Raw genomic sequence first — 27,384 nt, 5'->3', positions numbered from 1 at the left:
ATTAGTAGTCATTCCTCATTTCTTCCAAACACCTTCCACTCATTACCCTCCACGCCATGCCCCAGGCAACCACTAATGTGGCTTTGCCTGTTCCGGACACTTCCTATACATGGAATCCTATGCTATGCGGTCTCTTGTGGCCTCTTTCACTTTGATCAGTGTTTTCCCAGTTCACCCACGTTGTTGCACACATCAGTACTTCTTTCCGTTTTACGGCCAACTAATAGTCCGTTATATGGGCATATCATGTCACGTACTCTTACATTGTTGGACGTTTGAATTGTTTCCATTTTTTGGCTATTTTCATAGTCATTTACAGTTTTTGTGAAAATAAATAGATTTATAGATTTATTTGTGTAAATAAATAGATTTTTGTGTAAATAAATAGAATCACAGATATATGATTCTATTTCTCTTAGGTATGTGCCTACTAGTAGAGTTACTGGGTATGTTAGCTTTGTGTTCAAGATTTTGAGAAACTGTCAGACTGTTTTCTAAATCACCATTTTACATCCCCACCAGCAATGTATGGGGGTTCCCGTTTCTCCACACTTTGGTAGCTCTTGTTATTATCTGTCTTATTGATTCTAGTCATCCTTGGAGGTGGGATCTTGTTGTGGCTTCATTTTCCATTTCCCTGATGGCTAGTGATGTTGAGCATCTTTCCATATGCTTATTGGCCATTTGTGTCCATTCATCTTTAGAAAAATATTTGTTTGTTGACATCCTTTGCCCAGTTTTAAATTGGGTTAGTTGTCTTTTTATTGTTGAGTTTATAGGTGTTCTTTATACATCCTAGATACAAGACCCATATCAGATATATGATTTGCAAATATTTTCTCCCATTCTGTACCTGTTTTTCACTTTCTTGATGGTGCCTTTTGAGATACAACAGTTTTTAGTTTAGATGAGCCCCAACTTATCTGTTTTTTTCTCTTATTGCTCATGTGTTTGGGGTCATATGTAAGAATCCATTGCCAGATTTAAGGTCATGAAGATTTACCCCTATCTTTTCTTCTAAGAGTTTTATTCTTTTAGCTCTGACATTTATGTCCAATCTGCTGTTAAATCTGTTTATTAAACTCATCACACCTTATGTGTGGATAAGGTGGATAACACCTTATGGTTGGTGGATGTTGACTAAACTTATTACAGTGATCGTTTTACAGTATATAAATGTATGAAATCATCAATTACACACCTAAAAATGAGACAGTGTTATATAGCAGTTATTTCTCAATTTAAGAAGGCTGTGCATCATTTCAGATAATGTGTTTTCTTTAGTCCTTTTTACAGTTTTCATGTTTCTGAGACTCCCAAGTTGTTCCCTTACTGTGTTCATGTCTTCTTCAAATCTTCGTATTAAGAACAACTATTTTGAAGTCTTTCGTTATTCCTACATCTCTTTCATTTCTCTGTTTCTACTAATTTTTCCTTCAGCTGTGGATGAATTTTCTTGCTCGTTTGCACGTCTGTCAAGAGTTTTAATTGTATCCTACACACCATGGATGCTGTGTTGTTGAGTTCCTGGGTTTTGTTGTTTTCCCTCAAGGAAAGTAGAACTTTATTTTGGCATTTGTCTAATTTACTTGTGGATCATCTTCATTTTAAGCTTTGTTAGGGTGGGTGTTGCATTGTCCTTATTCTGGGGTTGTAATCACGCTTCTCTGAGGTGTAAGCTTTTGGTGGCTGACCTTAATCCCATGTGTGATCAATAACAGTTCTACACTCTGGTTGGTTGGAACTTGAACAGCTCCTAGCATTGTGTGGCCTCCAGAATGTCTGTTCAGCTCACAGCTCTCTGGCAGTTGTTCTCTGCTTGGCCTCAAGAAGTTTTGCCCTGAGCACGTATAGCTTAACATTCAGCCAAGGACCCACAGAGATACTTATTGAGATTTCTGAAGCTTATTCTCTGCACGGATCTCATTTCCCTGTTTTTTTTTGTTTGTTTTTTTTGTTTTTTTTGTTTTTTTTTTTTGCCCTGCAAATTCTAGCCGACATTTGAGCCCTGAACTCTAATCTTTTTTTTCTTGAGAGAGAGAGAGCGAACATACATGTGTGCATGATCAGGGAAGCAGAGAGAGAGAGACAGAGAGAAAGACAGAGAGAGAGAGAGAGACTCAAGCAGGTTCCTTGCTTAGTGTGGAGCCCAACATGGGGCTCCATCTCACAACCTTGAGATCGTGACCTGAGCTGAAATCAAGATGCTTAACCAGCTGAGTTGGTTGCTTAACCCAGGAGCCTTTGATCTCTTTTTCTTAATCTCAGTAAGACTTGCTTCGTTTGATTTTTTTCCTCCCTGTGCTGCAGTCCTGAAAGTGCCTCTAGATGGAGGTGTAGGTTGATTGTTGAGACATCTCAGTTTACCTTCTCTTAAGGGTCACAGTTCCTTGCTGCTTGTTGTCCAACTTCTCAGAAACAGTTGTTTCCTAAATTTTGTCCAGTTTGTAGCTTTTTATTGTAACAAGGCTAGCCTGGTACTAACTGTGCTATGTCTGCAAGCAGAGGTCCATTGCCACTTGATTTTTAAATCATACATTTGGAACCTGAAAACTATACACTGTATATTTTGTAAAAAGCTCAACAAAGAGGAACAAGCATAATTCATATCGTTCTTGTTAGAATCAACATTCGTGCAATGGCTTTAATTTATTTTTGTCATTGCACAGAGGAATAGGGAAAGAAATATGTTTGATTGATGAAATATGTAGGAATAACACTGGAGAACACATACTCCTTTATTCTCCTATCTGATGAAGGATGATGGTAAAATAGCAAAGCCTTTCAATATACGAAAAGCAGGGGCGCCTGGGTGGCTCAGTCAGTTGAGCATCCAACTTTGGCTTAGGTCGTGATCTCATGGTTCATGAGTTCAAGCCCCACATTGGGGCTGTAAGCTACCAGCACGGAGCCCACTTCGGATCCTCTATCCCCCCCTCTGTCTCTACCTCCCCCACTCATGCTCTCTCTCTAAAAAATCAATAAATATTTTAAAAGGTATGAAAAACAATATTCTGCATAGCCTTGGATTTGTAATCAATCTAAATATTATGTAAATTATGTTGCAAATTGTCCAGTTATTTTGGAAATCTAAATTTGTAAATAAAATCTTAGCTAAGTTCCAAATTAGTGCTGTAAGAGTTGTGTCGATTTGCTGACCATTTTTGTTTGAAATTATACAAGTGAAGTTTAATTCATTGAATTTTCTCCTACAACTCGAACATTCCTTATTGACAAGTCTGATTGTAAAGAGCACATCTTGGACTCGGAAAATATGTTCTACTTTGGGTGGTAGCAGTTATTTTACCAAAATGAGAGTGGTGTATAACTGGATTCCCAATCATTTCAGAATGCTGAAGCTTGGAACAATTTGTCAACTTCCTATATCCGATTGAAACAAAAGTAAGTACATGAGACAAATATGAAGAACTCAGTTTCCAAAATGAGTGAGTTCAAAAAAAATTTTTTTTTAACAAATGAGATTTTCTTCCACTGAACACTGAACGTTGTGCCTTCCTTCTTTTCCTCTTGCCCATCCATGTCTTTGAATTAGAATGACTTAATATAGCCATTTGAATTCTAAACGTAGCTTATTTCGTGAAAACACTTACCATGTAATAAAAAAAGAAATATTATTTGGAATCTTTATTTGATACTGAAGTTTTACATCCTAAATTTCATTGCATGATAAAAGTAAGCATGCCTTTAGTTAGTCAACTTCATTGATAGATTCGTATCAATTGCTTGATGTGTACTAGATATTACTGAGAAATATAAGTATGAACCAATGTCTTCAGGAATTATAGATTGAAAAAATAAAATATCACTGTATTATTTTAAAAATTGATTAGCATTAGAACTAGTATGTGGTAGGGGCACCTGGGTGGCTTAGTTGGTTAAGTGTCTGACTTCTGCTCAGGTCATGATCTCACGTATGTGAGTTTGAGCCCTGCGTCGGGCTGTGTGCTGACAGCTCAGAGCCTGGAGCCTGCTTCGGAATCTGTGTCTCCCTCTTTCTCTGCCCCTCCCCCTTCCTTGCTCACGCTCTTTGTCGCTCTCAAAAATAAATAAACATTAAAAAATTTTTTAAAGAAGTAGTATATTGTAAATATCAAATGGGAAATACAAAAAGAGCTATAATAGGGCACCTGGGTGGCTCAGTTGGTTAAACGTCTGACTTCGGCTCAGATCACGATCTTGTTGTTTGTGAGTTCAAGCCCCACGTCGGGCTCTGTGCTGTCAGTTTGAAGCCTGGAGCCTGCTTCAGATTCTGTGTCTCCCTCTCTCTTTGCCCCTCCCCCACTCATGCTCTCTCTCTCTCTCTCTCTCTCTCTCTCTCAGTAATAAATAAACATTAAAAAAATTTTAAAAAAAACCAAAGAGCTCTAATAATAGTGACATTCATGGAACACTCATTCTTTTTTAAGTTTATTTTTATTTATTTTGGTAGAGATATAGAGAGAAAGTGGGGGAGTGGCAGAGAGAGAGGGAGACAGAATACCAAGCAGGCTGCACCGATGTGGGGCTCGAACTCATGAACTGTGAGATCCTGATCCGAGCTGAAGTCTAGAATCCATCTCTTAGCTGACAGCCCCCCAGTCGCCCCTAGAACACTCATTCTATGCCAGGCACTCTCTGTAGGTCTCAGAAGAGAAAAGGATTATGGTCCTGGTTCAGGAACACTTCTGAGAGAATGTTGGACTCAAGCTAAAATGTGAAGAATGGGTAGATGGACAGAGGAAAGCCTCTCAGGCAAGAGAAATGTGATCATATGCAGAACAAGTAAACTATACCAACTATAGATTATAGTGAGGTCTCTAGGGAGAGGGAAGGTTGGAGTCAAATGGCAGTGTGTTCTGATGATTTGACTAACAAGTTGAGACTATCCTGTTGGCAGTAGGAAGCCAGGATTTCGGGGGTGGGTGGGGTGGGGGGGGGGAGGGAAGTTCATGAAGAAAGAAGCTTTTGGGGAAGATTTATCTGGTGGCAGTGTGAGACAGACTAGAGAGGAAACTGGGGGCTGGGAACCCAATCAGGAGACAGCTGTTGTAACAGTCCAGGCAGGAGATAACTAGCCTGGAAAAAGAAGGGGCCGATGCCAGTTTATAAAGGGGACAACCAAATGGCCTTATTGACTGGCCACAGAAAGCCAAGGAAAGGGAAGAGACAGGGTTTCTGTTGCCAGAGTTTACTAGTAAGTGAAGGAAAGGATGGATCTATTTCCATTTTCATTTGGCCTTATTTTCAAGCTTAATTTAATTTTTCTTTGTGGATTCACAAGATACTTCTGAAGATATCATTAAATCCACATTACATAGAGATCATGAAATGCTTCTGCTGCCCTTGGATGACAAACTACATAAATAAAGTACTGTTTTTTCTACTGCTGTCTTCGGAAAATAATACTATGTTCTTGATTGCAACTGATTGTGTTAAAATTCCCTGGGGACCCTTTTGGTTTAAAGCAAGGGCAGGGGAAATCCCTGTCATAGTTGTAGAGTGATCTCAGTGGTTTTTTCTGGTAACCCTGATAATTTTGTATGTAGTGAGGCTCTTGTATGTACCTTCTCTTCAGCCCACTAGCCCTGAGCATTCCTCTTTTTCTCGTAGGGGTTCCTCACATTGTTTGACTTCTTTTTGACACTTTCTTGTCTTCCTGCAGCTCCGTAAATAGGTTTTTGTGTAAAAGTGGGGTTGTAAGGTCAGAGGTGAATCACTGCTTTATTGTTGCCTTTTTGCTCTTTCCTTTCTTTGCTGCTGTTCCAGACGTGGCTCATTTTTGACTCGTGAGATTGTTACTTCAGGGGTAAATTATGACCGCTCCTCTCAAAAGAATTCTATCCATGCCTAAAAGGAACCCTTCAAACCATGTCATCTGCCCCTTTCCTCTCTTGGGGTTCTTCACTAATGTGCTCTTTTTGCTGTTTCATCTGGTTCCCTAGATGTCATGTCCTTTGGGAAAATCTTCCATCTTTCTGTATAACTTGAAAAAAATTTTTTTTTATGTTTATTCATTTTTTTTTTTTTCTTTGAGAGAGAGCGTGAGTGGGGGAGTGGGAGAGGGAGGGAGGGAGGGAGAGAGAGGGAGAGAGAAAGACATAGAATCCAAAGCAGGATCCAGGCTATGAGCTGCCAGCACAGAGCCCGACGTGGGGCTCGAACTCACAGACCATGAGATCATGACCTGAGCTGAAGTCGGACGCTTAACTGACTGAGCCACCCAGGCGCCCCTGTATAACTTTTACAGTGCAGTGTCACAACCACTCTGGGCTTAATAAGTGAATCCTGAACTGAAGATCTTTGTGAAGAGGTCATACTTAACTAGAAAATAATTCATAGCAAAAACGTTGAGACCTGGAAATTGAGGTTAGAGGACCAGAAGACATGCAGGAGAAGGGATAATCCTCCTGCCTAGGTTGCTACCTGTTGAGTTCTTTTCCGGCAAGATGACCTCACCCAGCCCCACACGGATGGGAGAACCCCAGGCATGGTCCGCCACTGTTGAAGGCAGTTGCTGCCACATGGGAGGTGGGCTCTGGGAGTACAACAGAGAAAGGAAAAAAGACACATGCACACATACACACATACACACATCCTCCCCAAACAGTTTAAGGCTGAATTTGAAGAAGTGTTACAGCAAGGGTACCTTCATTTTTAACTATGAAGGTTAGTGGGCCAAGAGATAAGCCAGTCAGTCTGTTCCATAACACCTCTAGGTAAATTGTTATGACATGGCCATTCTTCTTTTCAAATGCTTCAGGGAGTGATTCTCAGGGCAGTGGCCTGGGATGACCAGAAGAACCTCCATTATCCCTTCCAGAATTTGCCTTGAAGTCATCAAGGAGGAGATGCCTTGTTGAAACACTGGGGCTCAGCAAGGAAAGGGAGGTGGACCTTGTAGTCTTAAATGAACAAACTCAAAATGGCTTTGGAAAAGGATATTGGTAGCATACATTTGAAGGAGGTTACTGTAACTGTCCAGTAAAACATTTATGATCCATAAAGGAACCAGAGTCTTATCCAGCCAGCTGAGTAAAGCCTGAGAATCTTTTTGTTGGATGAGATGTTTAACATTTCGAATAGGTGAAATGAAGTTCTGTTGATTTCCTTGTCAGTATCAAGTTTTTAATAGTCTTTTTCTCTTTTCTGAAGTGGCTTATATAAGACAAGGATTACTTTATGGTTTGCTATACCGTTTCTGTAAAACTGCCTAGCCTTTTTTTTTTAACTTTAATTGATTTATTTGGCTATTTCTTTAGCTCATCTTTATTTGTTCATAGCATTCTCTTTATGATTTTTTTCAAAAAATTATTAATCTTATTTGTGCCATTTTCTTTTATTCTAAATGGAATTTAGTTAGACATTTGTCTGTTTTATTTTATTTTTTTCAAAGAACCAGCTTTTGGTTTTGTTAATCATTTCTACTTTTGTTTTTTGTTTTTTTTTGTTTTTTTTAAAGATTTTATTTTTAAGTAATCTCTACACCCAATGTGGGGCTCAAACTCACAACATCGAAATCAAGACTCACATGCTCCACCAACTGAGCCAGCCAGGTGCCCCTAGTTTTTCTTTATATTTACTTTCTTATTATTTTCTTCTTTCTTAAGTTTATTTGGTATTTTCTACCATATTAAGTTGAATGTTTTCACTAATTATGTCATTTTTTGTAATAAATGCATTTAAGATCATAAATTTCCTGCTACATACTGCTTCAGCTATATCCTGCAGATGGTGATAAATAGTAATTTTCATTATGTTCAAAGTATTTTGTACTTTCTTGATGAATTTTTAAAAAATTATTTTTGAGAGAGAGAGGCAGAGAGAGACAGCACGTGTGAGGGAGGGGCAGAGAGAGAGAGGGAGACCTAGAATCCAAAGCAGGCTCCAGGCTCCAGGCTCCGAGTTGTCAGCACAAAGCCAGATGAGGGGCTTGAACTCACAAACTGTGAGATCATGACCTGAGCCAAAGTCGGATGCTTAACTGACTGAGCCACCCAGGAGCTCCTTGATGATTTATTTTTGACAGAAGAGACACCAATGGTGGGGCGAACTCACAAACCTCGAGATCATGACCTGACCCAAAGTCAGACACTTAACCGACTGAGGCATCCAGGCACCCGTAAATATTTTGTACTTTCTGATATGAGTTTCTTTTTCCCCTTGCTGTGGTTTCCTTTTTTATTAGACGTGCATCGTTAAGTTTCCATATATTTCAATTTAGTATTGATTTCTTATTTAATTTCAGAAAATATAGTCTGTATACTTTCAGTTTCACTTTTTTTACACAAACAACTAGTAATTTTTGTTCTCAATAATAGTTAAATGTAATGACATATTTCATCACTTTCTTTTCTCACCATTGATCATTTATTGTATCCCTTTCTTTCTGGCTGAATTCCCTTTTATTTTTGTAAGAGAAGGTCCTTTAGTGGTTCTATAAGATAGGGGCAGAAGGTGTAAACTTTCTTAGTCTTTGTACATCTGTAAGTGTTTGATTTTGCACTTATTTTTGAGTGGTAAGTTTAGCTGGTTGTAAAATTTGGGGCATGACAATTATTTTCATGCAGTGCTTTATTCTGTTGTCTTCTACATCTTTTGTTGCTAATGAAATATCTGCTATTCTCTCATTGTCATGCTTTTTTAGGTTTTAGGATTATCTTTTTAAATTTTTACTTAATTTTTTATTTTTTTTTTTATTTTAGAGAGAGAGAGAGCATGCAAGCAGGGGAGAGGGACAGAGGGAGAGAGAGAGAATCTTAAGCAGGCTCCACGCTCAGTGTGGAGCCTGATGTGAGGGTCCATCTCATGACCCTGGGATCATGACCCGAGCTGAAATCAAGAGTCCAATGCTCAATTGACTGAGCCACCCAGGCGCCCCTGGAGTTATCTTTATGTTTTGAAATTTTGTACAGTATACCTAGGTGTTGGTTTATCTTTATTTATAATATTCGGTACAAAAGTATACTTTTGATCATAGAATTTAGGTCTTTGTTCAGTTCTGGAAAATTCTCAACTATTATCTTTTCGAATATTGTGTCCTGACATTTTCTGCATCTATCTGTTTACTCTGCCATGTCTTTCAAATGTATATCTGAACCTTATGTCTCATTCTTTCTTCTCTTTATTACTCTTTTATTTTTTAATCTGAATTCCATGTAGATTTCTCACTGTTGTCTTCCAGTTAGTTCATCAGTTCGCTCTTTGTGTATATTCTAGTTTTTTGTCAGCTATTGAGGGTTTTTTAAATTTGTTTTAATGTCTCTTTCAATTCCAAAATTTCCAGTTGCTTTTTATTTACATCTCCCTTTCCTTGTTGCGCTTCTACCTGTTTTGTTTTGCAATTTCTTGCTCCTTTTAAATTAAAGAAAATTTGTAGGCCAATTTGAGGTGGTTTGAGGTTGTTTGGGTCTCAAATTCTGTACTAACATGAATGACTAAGGACTGACAGAAAGTCCACATTAACATTTTATGCATTAAGTTACATAGTTTATTTAGGTATGATTATTCATTATTATTCTCTTTAAAATCTGGTCTTTAATAGAGTAAAAGCTTTTAGGACTTTACAAGAAGCCCTCAAGTGCAACTATGAACACTGGCAAATCTGGGAAAACTACATTCTCACTAGCACTGATGTTGGGGAATTTTCAGAAGCCATTAAAGCTTATCACCGGCTCTTGGACTTACGAGACAAATACAAAGATGTTCAGGTAAGACATTCATATTTTGACTTTTCAACTTGTGATTGATGTTAATGCTTGATTATATGATTGTGATGTTGACTAAATATGTATTTGGTTTTGGTTCTGGTTTCTGGCACAGAGCTCCAAAAACCTTTGGAATTTCCTAAGTGATGACAGCCATAAAGGTGTCTTTTGTTGAGTTAATGAGGTGACTTTTGGAAAGCACCTTAAGGATGGGGTTGGTTGCCAGGGAGTCAGTCATGTGATTAGAGGGTTGGGACTTTTAGTCCCATAACCTCCATTCCCCCTTTCTCCATGACCTCCTAGGAGGGGAGAGGGTTTGGAGATTGAACTCAATCACCAATGGCCAGTGATTTAATCAATTTGTCTTTGTGATTAAGTTCCTGTAAAAACCCAGAAGTATATGGTTGGAAGAGCTTCTGGCTTGGTGAACACATGGAGGTACAGGGAGAATGGTACACCCTGAGAGAGCATGGAAGCACCATGCCTTTTCCCACATATTTTGCCCTACGCTCCTCTTCCATCTGGCTGTTTCTGAGTTACATCTTTTCAAAATAAACCAGTAATCTAGTAAGTAAAATATTTCTTGGGGTTCTTTGAACTGCTCTAACAAACTAGCCCAACCCAAGGAGGGCGTTGTTGAAACCACTTACAAAGCACAGGTGATGACCGAGACTTGGAACTGGCATTGGAGGTGGGGAGCAGGAGGGGTCAGCGCTTGTATAGGACTCAGACCTCAATCTGTGGGATCTGCTGTTCTCTCCAGGTAGATCGTGTCAGAATTGAGTTTGTAGTGTGGGGAACTCCCCGGCCTACACGCATGTGTGCACATGTGCGTACATGCACGCACGTACGCACACACGTCAGGATTGGTGACCAGAATCATCTGAATGATATAAACTGTTTCCTTGGCTATACACAGGAAAATTGTGTTGAACACATGTAATGTATAAAACGAGTGTTTTTTCTCTAGTTGAATATTCTTCATTACGTATTCTGGCATTCCAGTGTCAAATATGTTTGTGCAGTCACAGACTGAATGTTACCGTGACTCAGTTAAGGAAATCTGTTATGTGGTTTATGTATATACAGTGGGCTTGCAGAAATGAAATAGAATGATGTTTGTGTGATTTACTGCTTTGGTTATCTCAGTGTAATAGCTGGAGCAAGTCCCATTCTCATTTGTTCCCTCATTGGACAAGCATTTACTGCCCACTTTCAGATGTTTTGAACAATATAGAAATGAAGGCTAACATTTTCTTTGCAGTGTTTAGTGAAATTGTCCTCTTGGTGAGATGCAGTCAGAATGGTTGACTCTAACACTGTACAAAAAACACTAGATCCTTTCAGAAAACATGGGAAACTTGAAGCCACTGAGTTTGTCACCCAGCAGGATGACATATACAAGATCTTGTGGTTTAATTGTAGGTCAAGACTGTATAAAGACAGGGCTGTGCAGGAGCCTGTGGGTTACAAAGTCAGGGGGCTTGAAAATACAACACTTTGCATGAATCGGTACATGCTATTTAAAATGTTGAAGCTGGAATTATGAAAAAACAAGAAGTAACTTCTAATGTGTGATAATACCTCTCTATTTTTATGACCTATTGTCTGTACTCCAGCTGTTCTGAAATTTACCTTATACGGGCCCTGTCTTATAGCCCCAGCCCTTGATGTATGCATGGTCTCGCAAGCTCAGCCAAGTTCCTTTAAGGCTCAGGTTTTAAGCCGTTCACTTGAAAGGTCTTTTGGCTTTGAGTAGAAGCATACCTACTTCCAGGATGTATGTCAACCCCTTTGAATTAGTTTTCTTCTTCTTACACTTTCTTTTGTCCTTGCTAAATATTGTACACTGACCTTCCATTATAGAAAGAAGGGACTTGAATTTTATGGATCAACTGAAATGTGAATGGAGGCATGGCAGAATGTTCCATCCTGGAGAGGAATGGAGCCCTAGCAAATCTGTTTGCATGGTTTCCTGGCAGCCTAATATGTGTCCTGTTGACAGAGCTGACATCCTCTGTTGAGGCAGCTCTTTTTCTTCTACACTTAGCCTGTTGATAAAGGGCACCAATGAGGCTGTGAACAGATCTTGATATGTCACCAAACCACTGGGATGGGGCAGAGATTCCAAAGTACTTATCTCTGGTTTACTTCAACTGTAATTTTTTCAAAGATCTTTCTTCACTAGAAAGCATTGTGTAAGCTGTTCCTAAAATCTCAGGGAGAAGGTAAATAATTTACATTGGTATTTCATTCCAATTTATACTTGAAATAACTTCTGTGTGTTTTTTCTTTCACATTTAAAAAATGTGCATCAAACATTCAAATCCAACACTCCTCATTTAGACACCACCGCTGGCTCAATTCCAGCATTCTTTAGAATTACAAACTGTCAGAGCAGGAAGGGCCTGTAGAGCAGTCCCGTGGGCTCGGCGGGATAAACCACCATGGGTTGGAAAGGAGCATGAAGCCCCGCTCCTGCCTGGACTAGAAGGGTTGCTTCTCCGGTTGTCAACCTGCTCTCCTGTCCTGCTGCTGTTGCTGCTGGAGATGTCACGTCTCCCTGAATTGTCTTAGAATTGGCTCCTTGGCCAGTCCGATGCCATTAATCTTCCATCACGTGCCTCCAACTTCTAACTGATCTGCTTTTCTTTTGGATGCAAGTGGGATTTCCCTTCCAAATCCATATTTTAACTCATGGCAATCCTTCATATCTGCTAAGGATTATAGTAATTGACTTACCAGACTGGCTTTTTGGATTTTCCCGAGAAAATCCTGATCACTCTTCTATGCTCGGCACCCTTGGAGTTGGTTTTATGTAAGGAGCCCAACTGGCTAGGTCTAGGCCTGTCTCCTTCTGTGAGAGATGGACTTGGGTGGGTTATGGTACGTAAGCATCGAAGTGAGGGGTACTTTTCTCTTTTATCTCTCACTTATTTTCCTGTGCTTCCCAAGGCACATAAAGCAGGTCAAAGTGGGACATGGTAGAGGAATAATAACCTTTATTGGGGGCTTATTGTCAGACACCCCTTCGAAGCACTTGACATGGATTAGCTCAGTTCTCAGCACAGCTTTATGGGGTAGTTTTGTGTGTTGGACTCTGCAACATACGTATGTGTCTTCCCCCTTGTTTTAAGGGAGCTAATGATAATCAAAATAACCGTTCAAAAATTGTTCTCAAAAGCTGTTACTTCCACCTCATAAAGAGTTATCGAGTCATCAGGATATTGCTGATTTTCGTTGACTTAGGTATATCAGTATGCCAGATTGTCTAGCTCTCCCGTCTCTGGCAGGCCTGTATTCCGAAAGAAAGGCAAGACAAAAATGAAACAGTTGCTTTACTGAAGATGATGATGTAAAGTAGGTTCAGCCTTGATCATTCCAGTCTCCTGCAATTAAATTAGCCGGAAACGTGCTGGAGAATCTTACTTACGTTTTTCTTCTGTCCCTACGGTTCCTCTACGACTCCTAGCCTAGGAGTGTCCTTCTCTTTTCTCTCTTGGGAGGGAAAAAATTCTTGCACATGTCTAGAGTAATACTGCTGTATTTGAGTATGGGTAAGAGTGTGGGGAGAGAGGTGACACTTAGAATAATATACTGGTAGTCACAGTAGCAAATACCAAGGAGAAAACTGGCAAAAATAATCTGAGTTTAGTTAGTCGATTTTGAAGATAAAACTTTCAGTTGTTGATTTGGCTTGTTGTATACTGAATCCAGTTCATTGGAATTGTAAGAACACACGCTCATAAATCTTTCGGGAACCTCCTGTAAGAAAGAATAAAGAGACTCACATAATAGTTTTTTATTCTGGGGAATTCTGGGCAATTCTCAGTCAATACCATTCATTTTGAAGTAAAAATGTATTCTTAAGTTTTTACTGAAGAATTAAAGAAGAAACAAAGCTTAATGTATAACAAAGGATTACTTTTTTCCCCCTTCGATTTAACAAGCCTCAATTCTGAATGCGTAGAGATACATTTTGAGCATTTTTCAGAAAAGGAAAAAAAGTCTTAAAAAAAAAACAAAACCTGAAACTTTTCCTGACACAAATTGAGATGCTTTAAAAAAATTTTTTTTTAAAATTTTTATTTATTTTGGAGAGACAGATCAAGACAGAGTGTGAGCAGGGGAGGGGCAGAGAGAGAGGGAAACACAGAATCTGCAGCAGGTTCCAGGCTCTGAGCTGTCAGCACAGAGCCTGACGCAGGGCTCGAACTCACGAACCATGAGATCATGACCTGAGCCAAAGTCAGCCACTTAACTGATGGAGCCACCCGGGCACCCGTGAGATGCTTTGATTGAACTTTTATCTTAGATTTTTCAAACATATTTTGGTGATCGTGCAGCTTTTCACTCCTTCCAGCAAATCTAATTATTAGGAATTTGTACCCATGGAAAAATCATGTTCTGATTTTCATTTAAAATATTCTAATCCTGAATTTAAGTGAAAATCTTTTGGCTCTCTGGAGAAAATTATTAGCATTTAGTTTAAATTTATGGCCAGCTAAACAACAAGGCAAGGATATGGAGAAAAAGGACCCCTTGTGCACTGTTGGTGGGAATGCAAACTGGTGCAGCCACTGTGGAAAACAGTATGGAGGTTCTTCAAAAAAGTTTAAAAAAAGAGGGGCGCCTGGGTGGCTCAGTCGGTTAAGCGTCTGACTTCAGCTCAGGGCACGATCTCGTGGTTCGTGGGTTTGAGCCCCGCGCCGGGCTGTGTGCTGACAGCTCAGAGCTTGGAGCCTGTGTCAGATTCTGTGTCTCCCCCTTTCTTTGACCCTCCCCTGCTCACACTCTGTCTCTCTCTCAAAAATAAATAAACATTAAAAAAAAGTTTAAAAAAGAACTAGCCTATGATCCAGTTATCACACTACCAGGTATTTACCCTAGCAATACGAAAATGCTGATTTGAATGGATACATGTAGCAATGTTTATTGCAACGTTATTTACAACAGCTAAATTATGGAAGCAACCCAAGTGCCCATCAATAGATGAATGGGTAAAGAAGATGTGGTGTATATATATAGAATGGAATACTACTCAGCCATAAAAAGAATGAAATCTTGCCATTTGCAGCAACATGGATGGAGCTAGAATGTATTATGCTAAGTGAAACAAGCCAGTCACAGAAAGACAAATACCATATGATTTCACTCATTGTTCACAAAACAACTGAACAAAGGGAAAAAAGAGAGACAAATAAAAAACCACTCTTACCTATAGAGAACGAACCAATGGTTAGGAGAGGTGAGGTGGGTGGGAGGATGGGTGAAATAGAGGAAGGGGATTAAGAACACACTTATCCGTGATGAGCACTGTAACATATGAGGCTGTTGAATCATTGTATTGTACACCTGAAACTGTGTAACACTGTATGTTAATCACACTGGAATTAAAGTAAGTTTAAAATAATTTGAGGCCAGCTGATATTTTATCTCTTTTCCTCTAATTCTTCCTTTGTTCCTCAAATTCAGAATATGAAACACAACTCCTATTGTACAGTAGTATTTCATCTGTATATGAATATTTCAATGAGTTTGAAATTAGTTTCTATAAAAGTTCAGTGTTTTTAGAAACAATTAATGGCAGCTTTGGGCTTCCTGAGACTTCCCTCCTGTAGCCCCACTGCCACACACAGGAGCACCAAGAACCGTGCATATTGTGAGAAATATTGCTCATAAACAAAGCGCTTTGAATTTTTATTCTTATTTTTTTTAATGTTTATTTAATTTAGAGAGAGAGAGCATGTGCTTGTGCACACTTGGGCGGGGGAGGGGCAGAGAGATTGAGGGAGAGAGAGACTCCCAAGCAGGCTCTACTCTCTCAGCACAAAGTCTGATGCAGGGTTCGATTCCCGTGACCATGAGATCATGACGTGAGCCGAAATCAAGAGTCAGATGCTTAACAAACTGAGCCACCCAGCCACCCCTAAAGAAAGCACTTTGAATAACATTTTTGAAGATGTCAGATCTTAAGGCTGTTAGCTTGATTTTTACATTTGGATTTGGAGACATATTCTTGAGAACATAACATCTAGATATAAGGAGCAACTTGCTCAGGTCAGATTATCATCTGTAGCACTTTATAATGGAGAAATAGCCACAGTGAGATAATGTGTCAGGACCTGTTAATAGCTTTCCTTAGAAGTGCCTTGGAGTGCTGCTGGCAATGTTCATTGTCTGGCAGGTGTGGGTAGAATCACTCTGTAGTGATGTAATCATCATGGAAGGAAAGTTTTGCTGGCTAGTGATGGGCTCAGTCATATTTAGCTTCATAGAATATTTCTGACTGTCATCATGCTTTATTACAACCAGTCAGCGTGGACCAAGACAATTGATAGATTGTCTGGAATATTTTTATCTTGGCAAAAAAATTTTACTTATTTTGACTCTGCAAGTTTGGTAACAGGTGTCTTTCAAAAAAACTCTGATATTCTTATGTTTGACTCTACTTGACCTTATTCTATTTTAGTTTGCTTTAAAACTTTTTTAATTTATTTTTTTCTATTTCTTTGTAAATGTGACTTGTCATTTAAATTGTTTCTGTTGCATATGTGTGTTCATGTGTAAATGTATACTCCTTTTAATACAGACACAGGGTAAGTTAGCTGCAAATTATTCTGTATTTTTCACTGTAATAAATGAAGGAGTTGTATCTGTATCTTTTCTCCTTTTTCTCTCTGTGCCCTAATTTTGACTAATGCATAAACTAGTAAAACTTAGGAATGCATTTCTATCGGAGTACATATTTATATTCATGTATTTTGAATATATATTTTTAGTTACCATAAAGCAAAATTTCATATTCCTGCATAATTAGTCTCTGTTCAGTTTTCCAGGTATTTATTATTGTAAATAATGCCATCAGTACCCTTGTAGATAAAGCCTTGTGTATAGCCATACTTCTTTCCTCGGGGTAAATTCTAATGTTGATTTATTAGTTTTTTCTTTTTTCTTTTTTCTCCTCCTCTTTCTCCTTCTCTTCCTCCTCCTCCTCCTTTTTTGATGACTGGGCCAATCATTTTGGGAAAAGAATTTAAGTATTGCAGTATTACTCCCCACTTGCTATTTGTAAATGGAAGAGGAAGGGATTAACATATATTAAGTGCTTGCTATGTTTCTGGCACTTAACATGGGTTATCTGTTATAGGGCACTCAATATTTGAGGTGGATACTAAATATTTCCCATTTTACAGTGGATGAATATGAAACACAGGGAAGTTACATAACTTGACCAGTCATGTAGCTAGTAGGATCCAAAGACAGGAATCACATTTAGGTATGCCTGTTTTTCTCCTTTGTGTCATATCTTGAAGTCTATGGGATGTCTTATGTTAAAAACACATTTCCACATTATATTAGTGAGTATGTGAACTATACAGAACAAAGTTTTTTTAAATTGGGGTATAATTTACATATATTAAAATTACAGATCTTGGGTGTTAGTTGCTGTATTTGGATCGTTTATATGTTCTTACATAACCACCACCCAAAACAGGTGTGGAACATTTTCGTCACCACAGATGTCCTTTTATGTCCCTTTCTAGTCAATTGTACCACCACCCTTTCTCCCCAAGCCAGGCAACTGCTTTCTGATTTCTGCAGCATGGTTCAATTTTGCTTTTTCTTAAATGTCAGATACAGAGAATCATGTACTGTGTGTTCTTGTATACTGATGTTCTTTGTGTGGATTTCCGTGTGGTGTTTTCTTTGGGAAGGGGGGAGGTGATGTTGATGTGCAGTGGGGCAGCTGGCCAGCCAAACAAATCCTGCAGCGAGTGGTGGCTAGGTATTACCTGAGAGAAAAGAGGGGAGGGAATGGATATATTTTGTACAAATTATATCTGTAAAGTAGGTTTTATCTCCCCTTGCTTGCTGAGGTATCTGAGGCTCTGTAAGGTAAGCTAATAAGGCTGGTGTTTCATAACTAGCAAGTGGTAGGAAAGCCAAGACTTGAAGCTTAAAGTCTGGCCTATTTAACCTGAAGCCTGTGCATGCCTTTTCCACACTCTTAAGACTTTTTTTTTTTTTTTTTTCCTGAAGAAGGGGGAAAAAAAATCACCAAATATTAAACTGCCTACCTCACTGTGATAACTGAGGCTTGGGGAAGCCAAGGGTCAGGGTTATCAGGCCAGGAAACAGAGCAAGTTCTTTAAAGAGCTCCCAAGTGGAGCAGGGAGGTAGCCAAGCTGGGAGGTGGAAAATGGCTTCATTCCTGGCCTGGAGCCCTCCTGGACTGAAGGCAATCCCATTCCTTCCTGCTTTGAAGACCTCCAGCACTCAAAAGCCCAACACCTTGTACTCTCAGCCAAGGTTTTGGTGAGACCTGGCCAAGGACTCCAAGGCTAGTGTTGGAGAAAGGGATAGTTAGGCTTTTCTCTTTGTGGGGATTCTTCAGCATGTACATTGGAATCGCTGTTCTTCCATGTGAGGAAGCGGGAACTTTCTTCAGGGACTGGAGATGGCTCCCCAATTCATTCTCTGCTTGCTGCATCCCCTAGGCATGTTCCGGGATGGAGGTGAGAAAGAGGCCTAGGATAGAGAATGAGATGAAGGTTCCATATCACCTAAGTGGATGAGAGATGTGGGCGAGGGCTTAAGAGGTCATTGCGGGGCATCTGTGGTGTGGCATTGGTTTGGGTAGGATGTGAGGAGCTACAGGGCTGTTTATATTGATGAAAATGAAATCCCTCTAAGCATGCAGGCTTAAACAATATACATAGATTATTTTATGATACACCAAATGAATTCCAAATGGACTAACTGTATGCACAGTATTTTTTCATCTCATAAGAAAATCAGGAATAGAAGTGGATACTTCCCAAATTTTCTGAACTTTAAAGCAATAAAAGAAAACTTGAATTTTTATGACTACATTTTAAAAGTATGTGACAGAATATTTGTAACAAATAGGAAAGATAAAAAGCTAACAATACCCTTATTATATGAAGAGTTAACATCTGCCACAGGAATGAAATGTGACAGAACAGAGAATTCAGAAACAGACTCAAGTAAGTATGAGAATTTAGTCCATGATAAAGATGACATTTTTAAAATCTGTGGGATAAAAATAGAATTTTCAATATGTATTGGAATGGTTGGCCAAGCGTTTGGGACCCAAACCAAAGCTCTGCTTCACTGCTTAAACCAAAATAAATTCAAATGGATAAAATATTTAGATTGAAATGCCTCGAGAAACAGGATTACGTTGTAGATGAGAGCATAGATTCTGGCGTTAGACCGTCTGGGCCTGCAGCCTGCCTCCGCCAATCACTGGCCGTGTGACCTTGGGGGAGTTAATCACTTTCTGTTCCACTGTCATGAGAGGGGGATTGTTGTGAGGATTAAGTAAGTTAATATACGTAAAGGGTTTGAGATGGTGCTTGGCGCACGCAGGTGTTATTAAGTGTAGCTGCCGTCATCATCAGCATCATCATCAAAGAAGTCAAAACCATAAAGGCACTAAAAGAAGGTATGGTAAATATTTTATAGGCATAGGGTTGGAGACACTATTTTTGATCATGACACAAACACCATTCTCCAGTAAGGAAAAGTTCGAGAGATTTGGTACTTGAAGCTTCTACACCTGGGGAAAGAACGCCATCTGAGTGGGGTGCTAGAGGTCACTGTCCCTAGAAGGGGCGGCCATTCGTGTAGTGCCTCCTGAACTGAAACTGGAAGATGACTAGTAGAAACTGGGTGGGTGTGCTGGGGAGACACTGTCTCAATGATCTCAGAGTCATCTGGGTCTTTCTACTTAAGACTGCTGGATTTGTAGCCTGCGGCCACTGTAACAAATCACCTCAAACTTGGCGTCTTCAAACAAGAGAAATGTATCCTCGCCATTCAGTTCTGGAGGCTAGAAGTGTGAAATCAGGATGTTGGCGAGGCCGTGCTCCACGTGAGGCCGTGGGGGACAGTCCTTCTGTGCTTCCTCTGGCTGCTTGGGGCTCCTGGCGCCTCCTGGGATTGTGGTGGCATCGCTCCCGTCTCTCCGTCTTCACTTACCTCTGCACCACCTTTTCTGTGTGTCCTCTCCTCTTCTTAAAAGAACTCTGGTCAGGGGCGCCTGGGTGGCGCAGTCGGTTAAGCGTCCGACTTCAGCTCAGGTCACGATCTCGCGGTCCGTGAGTTCGAGCCCCGCATCGGGCTTTGGGCTGATGGCTCAGAGCCTGGAGCCTGCTTCCGATTCTGTGTCTCCCTCTCTCTCTGCCCCTCCCCCGTTCATGCTCTGTCTCTCTCTGTCTCAAAAATAAATAAACGTTAAAAAAAAATTTTTTTTTTAAATAAAAAAAAAAAAAGAACTCTGGTCATTGGATTTAGGGCACACCTACTCTGGTATAACCTCTTCTTTTTTTTTTTTTTAAACCCGAACCCTGATAAAACCTCATCATAACTGATTATGTCTGCAAAGACCCTGTTTCCAAATCAGGTCCCATTGTGAAGTTCTGTTTAGACATGAATTCAGGGAGGACGCAAATTTACCACAGCTGACCTGCCCCGACTGTTAACATTCCTTTTCAGAGAGAAAGCAGTGCCTTTGAGTTTGGGAAAGATAGGGGAGTGCACCCAACACACACCTCGTTGGTTAGCCGTAGTGATAGCAGAAGTGCCGTGCACAGACACACAGCAAGGGAAGGCCAGAGAGCCCACACTGGTCATATGAAGGCCTTGCCTTTAGCAAACGATGCCAGCTGCCTGAACATCTGGAAGTGGCAAAAGAGATCGTAAGGATAGGGAGGGAACTCCCTATAGGAAACTAATAAAGCTTTTCAAATAGCTCTTCGTCATATGCAATATTGACAGAAAAGACTGGAATCCCATGCCATGGTGGGCAAAAATAGGATTTCTCTTATTTTTAAGTTGTCCAAGTCTAGTATAGTTAATACACAGTGTTATGTTAGTTTCAGGCGTACAATATAGTGACTCAGCACTTCCATACATGACCCAGTGCTCATCATACCAAGTGCCCTCCTTGAACCCCATTGCCTATTTCATGCATCCCCCCACCCATGTCCCCTGTGGTAACTGCCAGTTTGTTCTCTCTAGTTAAGAGTCTTGGTTTCTCTCTCTCTCTCTCTCTCTCTCTCTCTCTCTCTCACAAACTAGGATTTCTAAGAAGGATCCATTGTTAAGCTTCAGGAGATCGTGATATGACCTGCAGCACTGTGAAAAAGACGTGTGTGTGGGTATGCGCATATTTTGGAAAGAGGCTTCCAAAGTCTCATTAGATCCACATGGGTATCCAGAATCCCAAGAAAGTAAACACAGACTAAACGTATCTAGTGAAGAGGTAGACTGTTAGGATTCGTTTTCAGATAAAAAGTCTTGTTGGCCCTGTCTTCTCCTCACCTCTGTAAGTTGTGTTACATTACAAATGGGAAAATACTACTGAATGCATGTATCTGTTGCTCTAGTTTTTGCACGTTCACAATGTTGTCCAACACATTCACATTCCAAGCACACTCACTTTCTCCCCACTCCCCACACCGTTTCTCTTTGGCTCCTTAGCTAGGGAGAAGCATCTTCCCACATGGCCTCCACTTCCCCGCTGCCAGCCTCTTTGGAGCCCATGCAGGTTAGGCTTTATCTCCCCCAGGCTACTGAGCCCTGCTGTTGTCAGGTCCGTGTGTCCTAACACTTCCTGGGGACACTTGTCAGGCCTCAGGTTCTTCAGCCTGTCAGCAGTGTTTACTGCCACAGATCTCACTCCCTCCTCGAAACGCGTCCTTCGCTTGGCTTCCAGAATTTTACAGTTCTTACCTTACCAGCTGTGGCTTCTCCATCTCATCTCCACACTTCCCTTCTCTGTGACAGCCGCTCCAGGCTCATTCCTCACCCTCTTCTCTTCCCCACTTATGCTACTACCCCTGGCGTCTCACCATCACCTTGGTTTTCCTTCTTCCCTTTCTAAGGTGATATATATAATGAAAACAAGGTAAAAAGTTTTCTCCCACATGACCCTTTAATTCTTTCTCATGGAAGCTCTTCATTTTATTTCATTATGGTTGCACTTTTCAAATGTCTTCATTTTTTTTCCTGTTGGCTCATACTCCCCTGGTGATGCCGGCTTTGCACGGGTAATGTGTGCTGGTGGGAGGGGTTCACGCAAGCCCAGGACCTAAGGGGTGCCCTTTCTTGTGAGTCTGGGACCTAGGGGGAGTCTCACCCCTTGGGTACACCTCACCACCGCCCCCTCCCACCACCACCAGGTAGCCTGGCTCCTCGGGAAACCTCCCTTTTTTCTGCCAGGTGCTGCTTTCTCCTCGTGCCCGTGTTCCTGAGTAGCCCTCTAACTTCAGAAAGTGTGGGACTAGCCAGGCTGCTGGGACCTGTTGCTTTCCACTTCCCACTGGCCGGGCCCTCTGCCCTGCTGTACCCACAGGTCGCTGGCTTACCCTGGGCTGGCTTGGAGAGCACTCACCTGTGAACGTTGGTGCCTGGCACTCTTCCGCCCTTCGCTGCCCTTGTCCCCCATACCGGGACCAGCCAGTTGCTGTCTCCTATGGTTTCTCACGTATTTGCTGTTTCCACCTCAGATTCATCAGCTTTCTCCTTTCTCAAGCGATGTATGGACTTGGGGTTCAGAAAGAGGAGCTAGCCATGGGTTAGCTTGTGAGCTATATAATTTCCAAAATGATCAACAGTAAAGATGTTTTCATATTGGAAAAAAATGAGTTGAGCACAAATTAAGAAAATGTTTAAATGTCTTTAAAAGGAACTATGTTTTGGGAATGCAAGCTGGTGCAGCCGCTCTGGAAAACAGTATGGAGGTTCCTCAAAAAACTAAAAATAGAACTACCCTACGACCCAGCAATTGCACTACTAGGTATTTATCCACAGGATACAAGTGTGCTGTTTTGAAGGGACACATGCACCCCCATGTTTATAGCAGCACTATCAACAATAGCCAAAGTATGGAAAAAAGCCCAAATGTCCATCGATGGATGAATGGATACAGAAGATGTGGTGTATATATATATATATATATATATATATACACACACACACACACACAATGGAGTATTACTCGGCAATCAAAAAGAAGGAAATCTTGCCATTTGCAACTACGTGGATGGAACTGGAGGGTATTATGCTAAGTGAAATTAGTCAGAGAAAGACAAAAATCCTATGACTTCACTCATAGGAGGACTTTAAGAGACAAAACAGATGAACATAAGGGAAGGGAAACAAAAATAATATAAAAACAGGGAGGGGGACAAAACAGAAGAGACTCATAATTATGGAGAACAGATGGAGGGTTACTGGAGGGGTTGTGGGAGGTGGGATGGGCTAAATGGGTAAGGGGCACTAAGGAATCTACTCCTGAAATCATTGTTGCACTCTATGCTAACTAATTTGGATGTAAATTAAAAAAAAAAAAAGGAACTATGTTTACGTAGCAAACATTTGGAAAGAGATTTAAGTTCACTAATAATAAAAGAAATAGCATTCATTGTAATAGCTGCATATACCTTTAGAAGAACAAAATATCAGAGATTTAAAAAGTAATTAATACAGCCAGTGCTGGTAATGCACAGTGAAATGATGCATTTTCATGTACTACTGATAGGCATCTAATTTGATTTAGCCCTTCTAGAAAGTATCACACTTACCTCCAGATTCTTAAAATGTTTATTCCCTTGATTCCATAATTCTGTTCCTGGAATTCTTTTTTTTTTTTTTTCTTTTTTTAAAGATTTTTTTTATTTTTTTCAGTAATCTCTACCCCCAATGTTGGGCTCAAACTCCCAACCCCAAGATCCAGAATCCCAGGTTCCACTGACTGAGCCAGCCAGGCACCCCTGTTCCTGGAATTCTTTTTTTTTTTTTTTTTTTTTAACATTTATGTTTTTTGAGACAGGGAGATACAGAGCATGAATGGGGGAGGGTCAGAGAGAGGGAGACACAGAATCCGAAACAGGCTCCAGGCTCTGAGCTGTCAGCACAGAGCCCGACGCGGGGCTCGAACTCACGGACCGTGAGATCATGACCTGAGCCGAAGTCGGCCGCTTAACCGACTGAGCCACCCAGGCGCCCCTCTGGAATTCTAACCTAAGGAAAGTTTCAGTGTGGAAAAAAACTTTGGACACAAAAGATAGGCATTGAAGCGTTACTTATAGTAATAAAAACAACACTGGCAGCCATGGAAGCAGTGTATTTATCTGACTACAGGGAAATTGTTAAATAGACTACAGTCTGTCAACCCAATGGAATATTTTGAATCTGTTAAAAAAATCTATTTTAAAGATTATATGAAAACAAAAAAATACTATGACATAATGTTAAGCGAAACAGGTAAGAGAAGACAGTTTACATAGTATTAAAAAATTTACACATAGCAAAAAAATTAGAAGAAACTCACTGCAATGTTAGTAATACTTGTATTTGGGAATTTTATTTTCCCTTTTTATTTTTTATTGGCTCTGATGTCTTGAGGAAAAAAAACAATAAAAAATAAAATTACAAAAACCTGTTTGGTTTTGGTTGATTCAAGATTTGGCAAAGAAGGGGTGCCTAGGTGACTCAGTTAAGTGTCCAACTTCGGCTCAGGTCACGATCTCATGGTTCGTGGGTTCAAGCCCCACATTGGGCTCTGTGCTGACAGCTCAGAGCCTGGAGCCTGCTTTGAGTTCTGTGTCTCCCTCTCTCTGCTCCTCCCTCACTCATGCTCTCTCTCTGTTTCTCTCTCTCTCTATCAAACAAACAAACAAATAAATAAATAAATAGATTTGGGGGAAGAAATGATAATGAAATGATCAAAGTTACTAGTATACATATTTCATAAAAAATAAATTTTTCTGGTGTAAAACTATTTCTTATTAGAAAGGAGGAAATAACAGAGGAGTAAGGAGCTGTGCTTTGTAAATTAACACAGCGAATGCTTGACAACAATATCCAGGACTTGGACTACGGGTTCACATCCAACGCCGCCTTCCCCAGCTGTGTGACCTTGGACAAGTTACTTGACTTCTCTGTGCTCCAGTTTCTTCATCTGCAGAGTGCAAATAACAAGAGGACCTTTGTAGAGGCTCTGGTTCTGACACATGCTCATATTCTTTCTCTGTCCCTCTCACATCTATATATGTAACTGTTATCTACCATTGTCATAGTCTTCTCCATCAAAGCTCAGGAGTCAACTGTCACTGGTGTTCAGGACCCCTCTCTGCACCTCACTTGCTAGGGGAGGCAGAGAAAGTACATTTTGCCTCTCTTGCCTAAGTGTATTTGTAAAGTGGGGCTAGTAAAGTGCCTGTGTCCTAGGATTGCTGTGAGACCCCAGTGAGATCAGGTTGGTCATATGCTTACCACGTAGTGATGCTCATAGCGGAGGCACTAGGGAGGTACTGAGAGCCGATGCCACGTCATAGATTCTGTTTTTCTTTAGGTCTGTTTTGAAGCATAAGGAAAGTCAGGGGCACATGGTGAGTGAGTTAACTGTGAGGGTTTTGCTGTCCACTTCTGATGTAGTAAGGAAATTGGGGATCATTGATAATCCTGATCGTTTATAGGCTTATAGTGCTTTACGGTTTCGAAACTGTTTACATGTGTGTTGACTCCTTGATACAACGATTCTGTGATGTAGTAGGTAGAAGGCCCGACCTCATTACCACTGTTCACCAGTGTTGTAGTCGTACCCCCTTACTTTCGGTGGACTTTAGCAACTGATTCTGTATGCTTCCTCTTTACTCTAGATCTAGCCGGTCTTGAGTACTTGGTGTTTTAGGTAGATGGCACTTGTAGTACTTTGGACATAAAGTTTTTTGTCCTTTTGTTTTCTCCATATGAGCACCCCATTCAAGTGGCCGTATCTTGGATTCTGTTTCCCCAAGAGTTGTTCCATCTCTAAATTCTTCAACTTCAATATTCTATTCTTCAGCCGCTTATTACATACTTAGTAATTCATTGTTTTAACCAGTTACTACTAATTTATTCCTAATAGTTACATTTTTATTTAGGTTACATTTACTTGTTTAACTTTTTTTTTTTCATTTTTGATTATGCAAAGGATTGTAATGCTGGTAAACATCATAGACTACCCAAGAGGAAACTGTATTGTTTGGTGATTCATTTAGTCAGAGTTCTATTGTAGTAACCTTTGCTGCTTTTTTTTCTTTTTTAAGCTTATTTATTTGAGAGAGAATGAGACAGAAGAGAGAGCGAGCATGTGTGTGTGAGCAGGAGAGGGGCAGAGAGAGAGGGAGAGAGAGAATCCCAAGCAGGCTCCATGCTGTCAGCACAGAGCCTCATGTGGGACTCAAACCCATGAACTGTGAGATCATAACCTGAGCTGAAATCAAGAGTCAGACACTTAACCAACTGAGCCACCCAGGCACCCCCTCCTCCTTTGCTTCTTTTCAGTTACAAATATTTACTTCTTTCCTTTCCTTTCTTCTTTTTTACACATATTTACTTTCTAAAGAAGAATTTATTTATTTATTTATTTATTTATTTATTTATTTATTTATTTTAAATTTTTTTTTCTTTTTCAACGTCCCCCATCCACTTTTGGGACAGAGAGAGACAGAGCATGAACGGGGGAGGGGCAGAGAGAGAGGGAGACACAGAATCGGAAACAGGCTCCAGGCTCCGAGCCATCAGCCCAGAGCCCGACGCGGGGCTCGAACTCACGGACCGCGAGATCGTGACCTGGCTGAAGTCGGACGCTTAACCGACTGCGCCACCCAGGCGCCCCTCTAAAGAAGAATTTAAATATGTGTTAAAAGTTACTGTTTTTGTAGTCAGTCTGTATAACTAGAATGTAGTTTTTCTCACTAATTAGTTTGAGGAAAATGGTGCTATTAGACAGTAAATTATAAAATTAATGTTTTTTAAAAAATAATTCTGTTATCACTCTGAGACTACTTTTTAAGATTATAAATTAACTCCATTTGTTAATGGAGTTTAATAACTCTTTTTTCCCTTTAGTGCATGGGACTTTCTTAATTACAAGAAATAACTTCTTATTTAATGTTTTATTAAAGTAGAGTGTACATATAGAAAACTATACAGATCATAAGTAAACATAGGAATTTTCATGAAGGGAACACACTTGTGTCCCCAGCCCCTGGAGCATGAGTCAGATCATTGCCAGCTCTCCCAAAGCTGTCCCAGCCCCCTTTCAGTCACTAACCACCCCCTCCCCTGTGCCAAGGACATAAATTGAAAGTAAAATCTAATAAATGAATATTCATGTTGCCGTCATTTTTTTGTTTCATCTTTTCCAATCTTTGAATGTGTTTATACTTGCCTTTTCTGTTTTTAAATTAAAATTTTATTTTATTAAGATAACACAAATGTGTACACAAGTTAAATAGTAGTAAAAGGCTTAAAACAAAATGTAGCAATTTCCTGCTCTACCCCTTTCTAGTCCTCAAGATCCTACTCCCTAAAGGAATGTATAGCATTTAGTATATACTGTATTTCTTTTCCCATTTGCACATTTCCAGATTTCATAATATAAGTATATGCTGCTACTTTTTATTAACCAAATTTAGATATTATCTGTTGATTTCCTATTATAGTAAAGCAAGGTCTTAACTCCCTTATATCAGCATCTCTACTACTTCTTTTATCTTCTTAATATATTTACATTAAATTTTTTGGCTAAATGAATATTCTCTATTAACATTCTATGCTTTACATATAAAATTTAAAATATTACAAGGTACTATGATTG

The 27,384-nt window shown here is 40.0% G+C and overlaps 1 protein-coding gene across 1 annotated transcript in view; it reads left to right on the top strand.

The window, feature by feature from the left end:
- Positions 1-27,384, top strand: part of TTC27 (tetratricopeptide repeat domain 27) — a 187,915-nt gene that overhangs the window by 147,844 nt on the left and 12,687 nt on the right. The window contains exons 15-16 of the mRNA XM_053891008.1: positions 3,350-3,402; positions 9,542-9,707. Of these exons, the coding sequence (XP_053746983.1) occupies positions 3,350-3,402; positions 9,542-9,707 (219 nt within the window). The remainder of the gene's footprint in view (positions 1-3,349; positions 3,403-9,541; positions 9,708-27,384) is intronic.

The sequence above is a fragment of the Panthera pardus genome, unplaced genomic scaffold (genome assembly GCF_024362965.1).
Source record: "Panthera pardus isolate Hobbes unplaced genomic scaffold, ASM2436296v1 HiC_scaffold_26, whole genome shotgun sequence".
Lineage (NCBI taxonomy): Eukaryota > Metazoa > Chordata > Mammalia > Carnivora > Felidae > Panthera > Panthera pardus.
The sequence above is the reverse complement of the archived record's forward strand: the minus strand, read 5'-3'. Positions and strand labels throughout refer to the sequence as shown.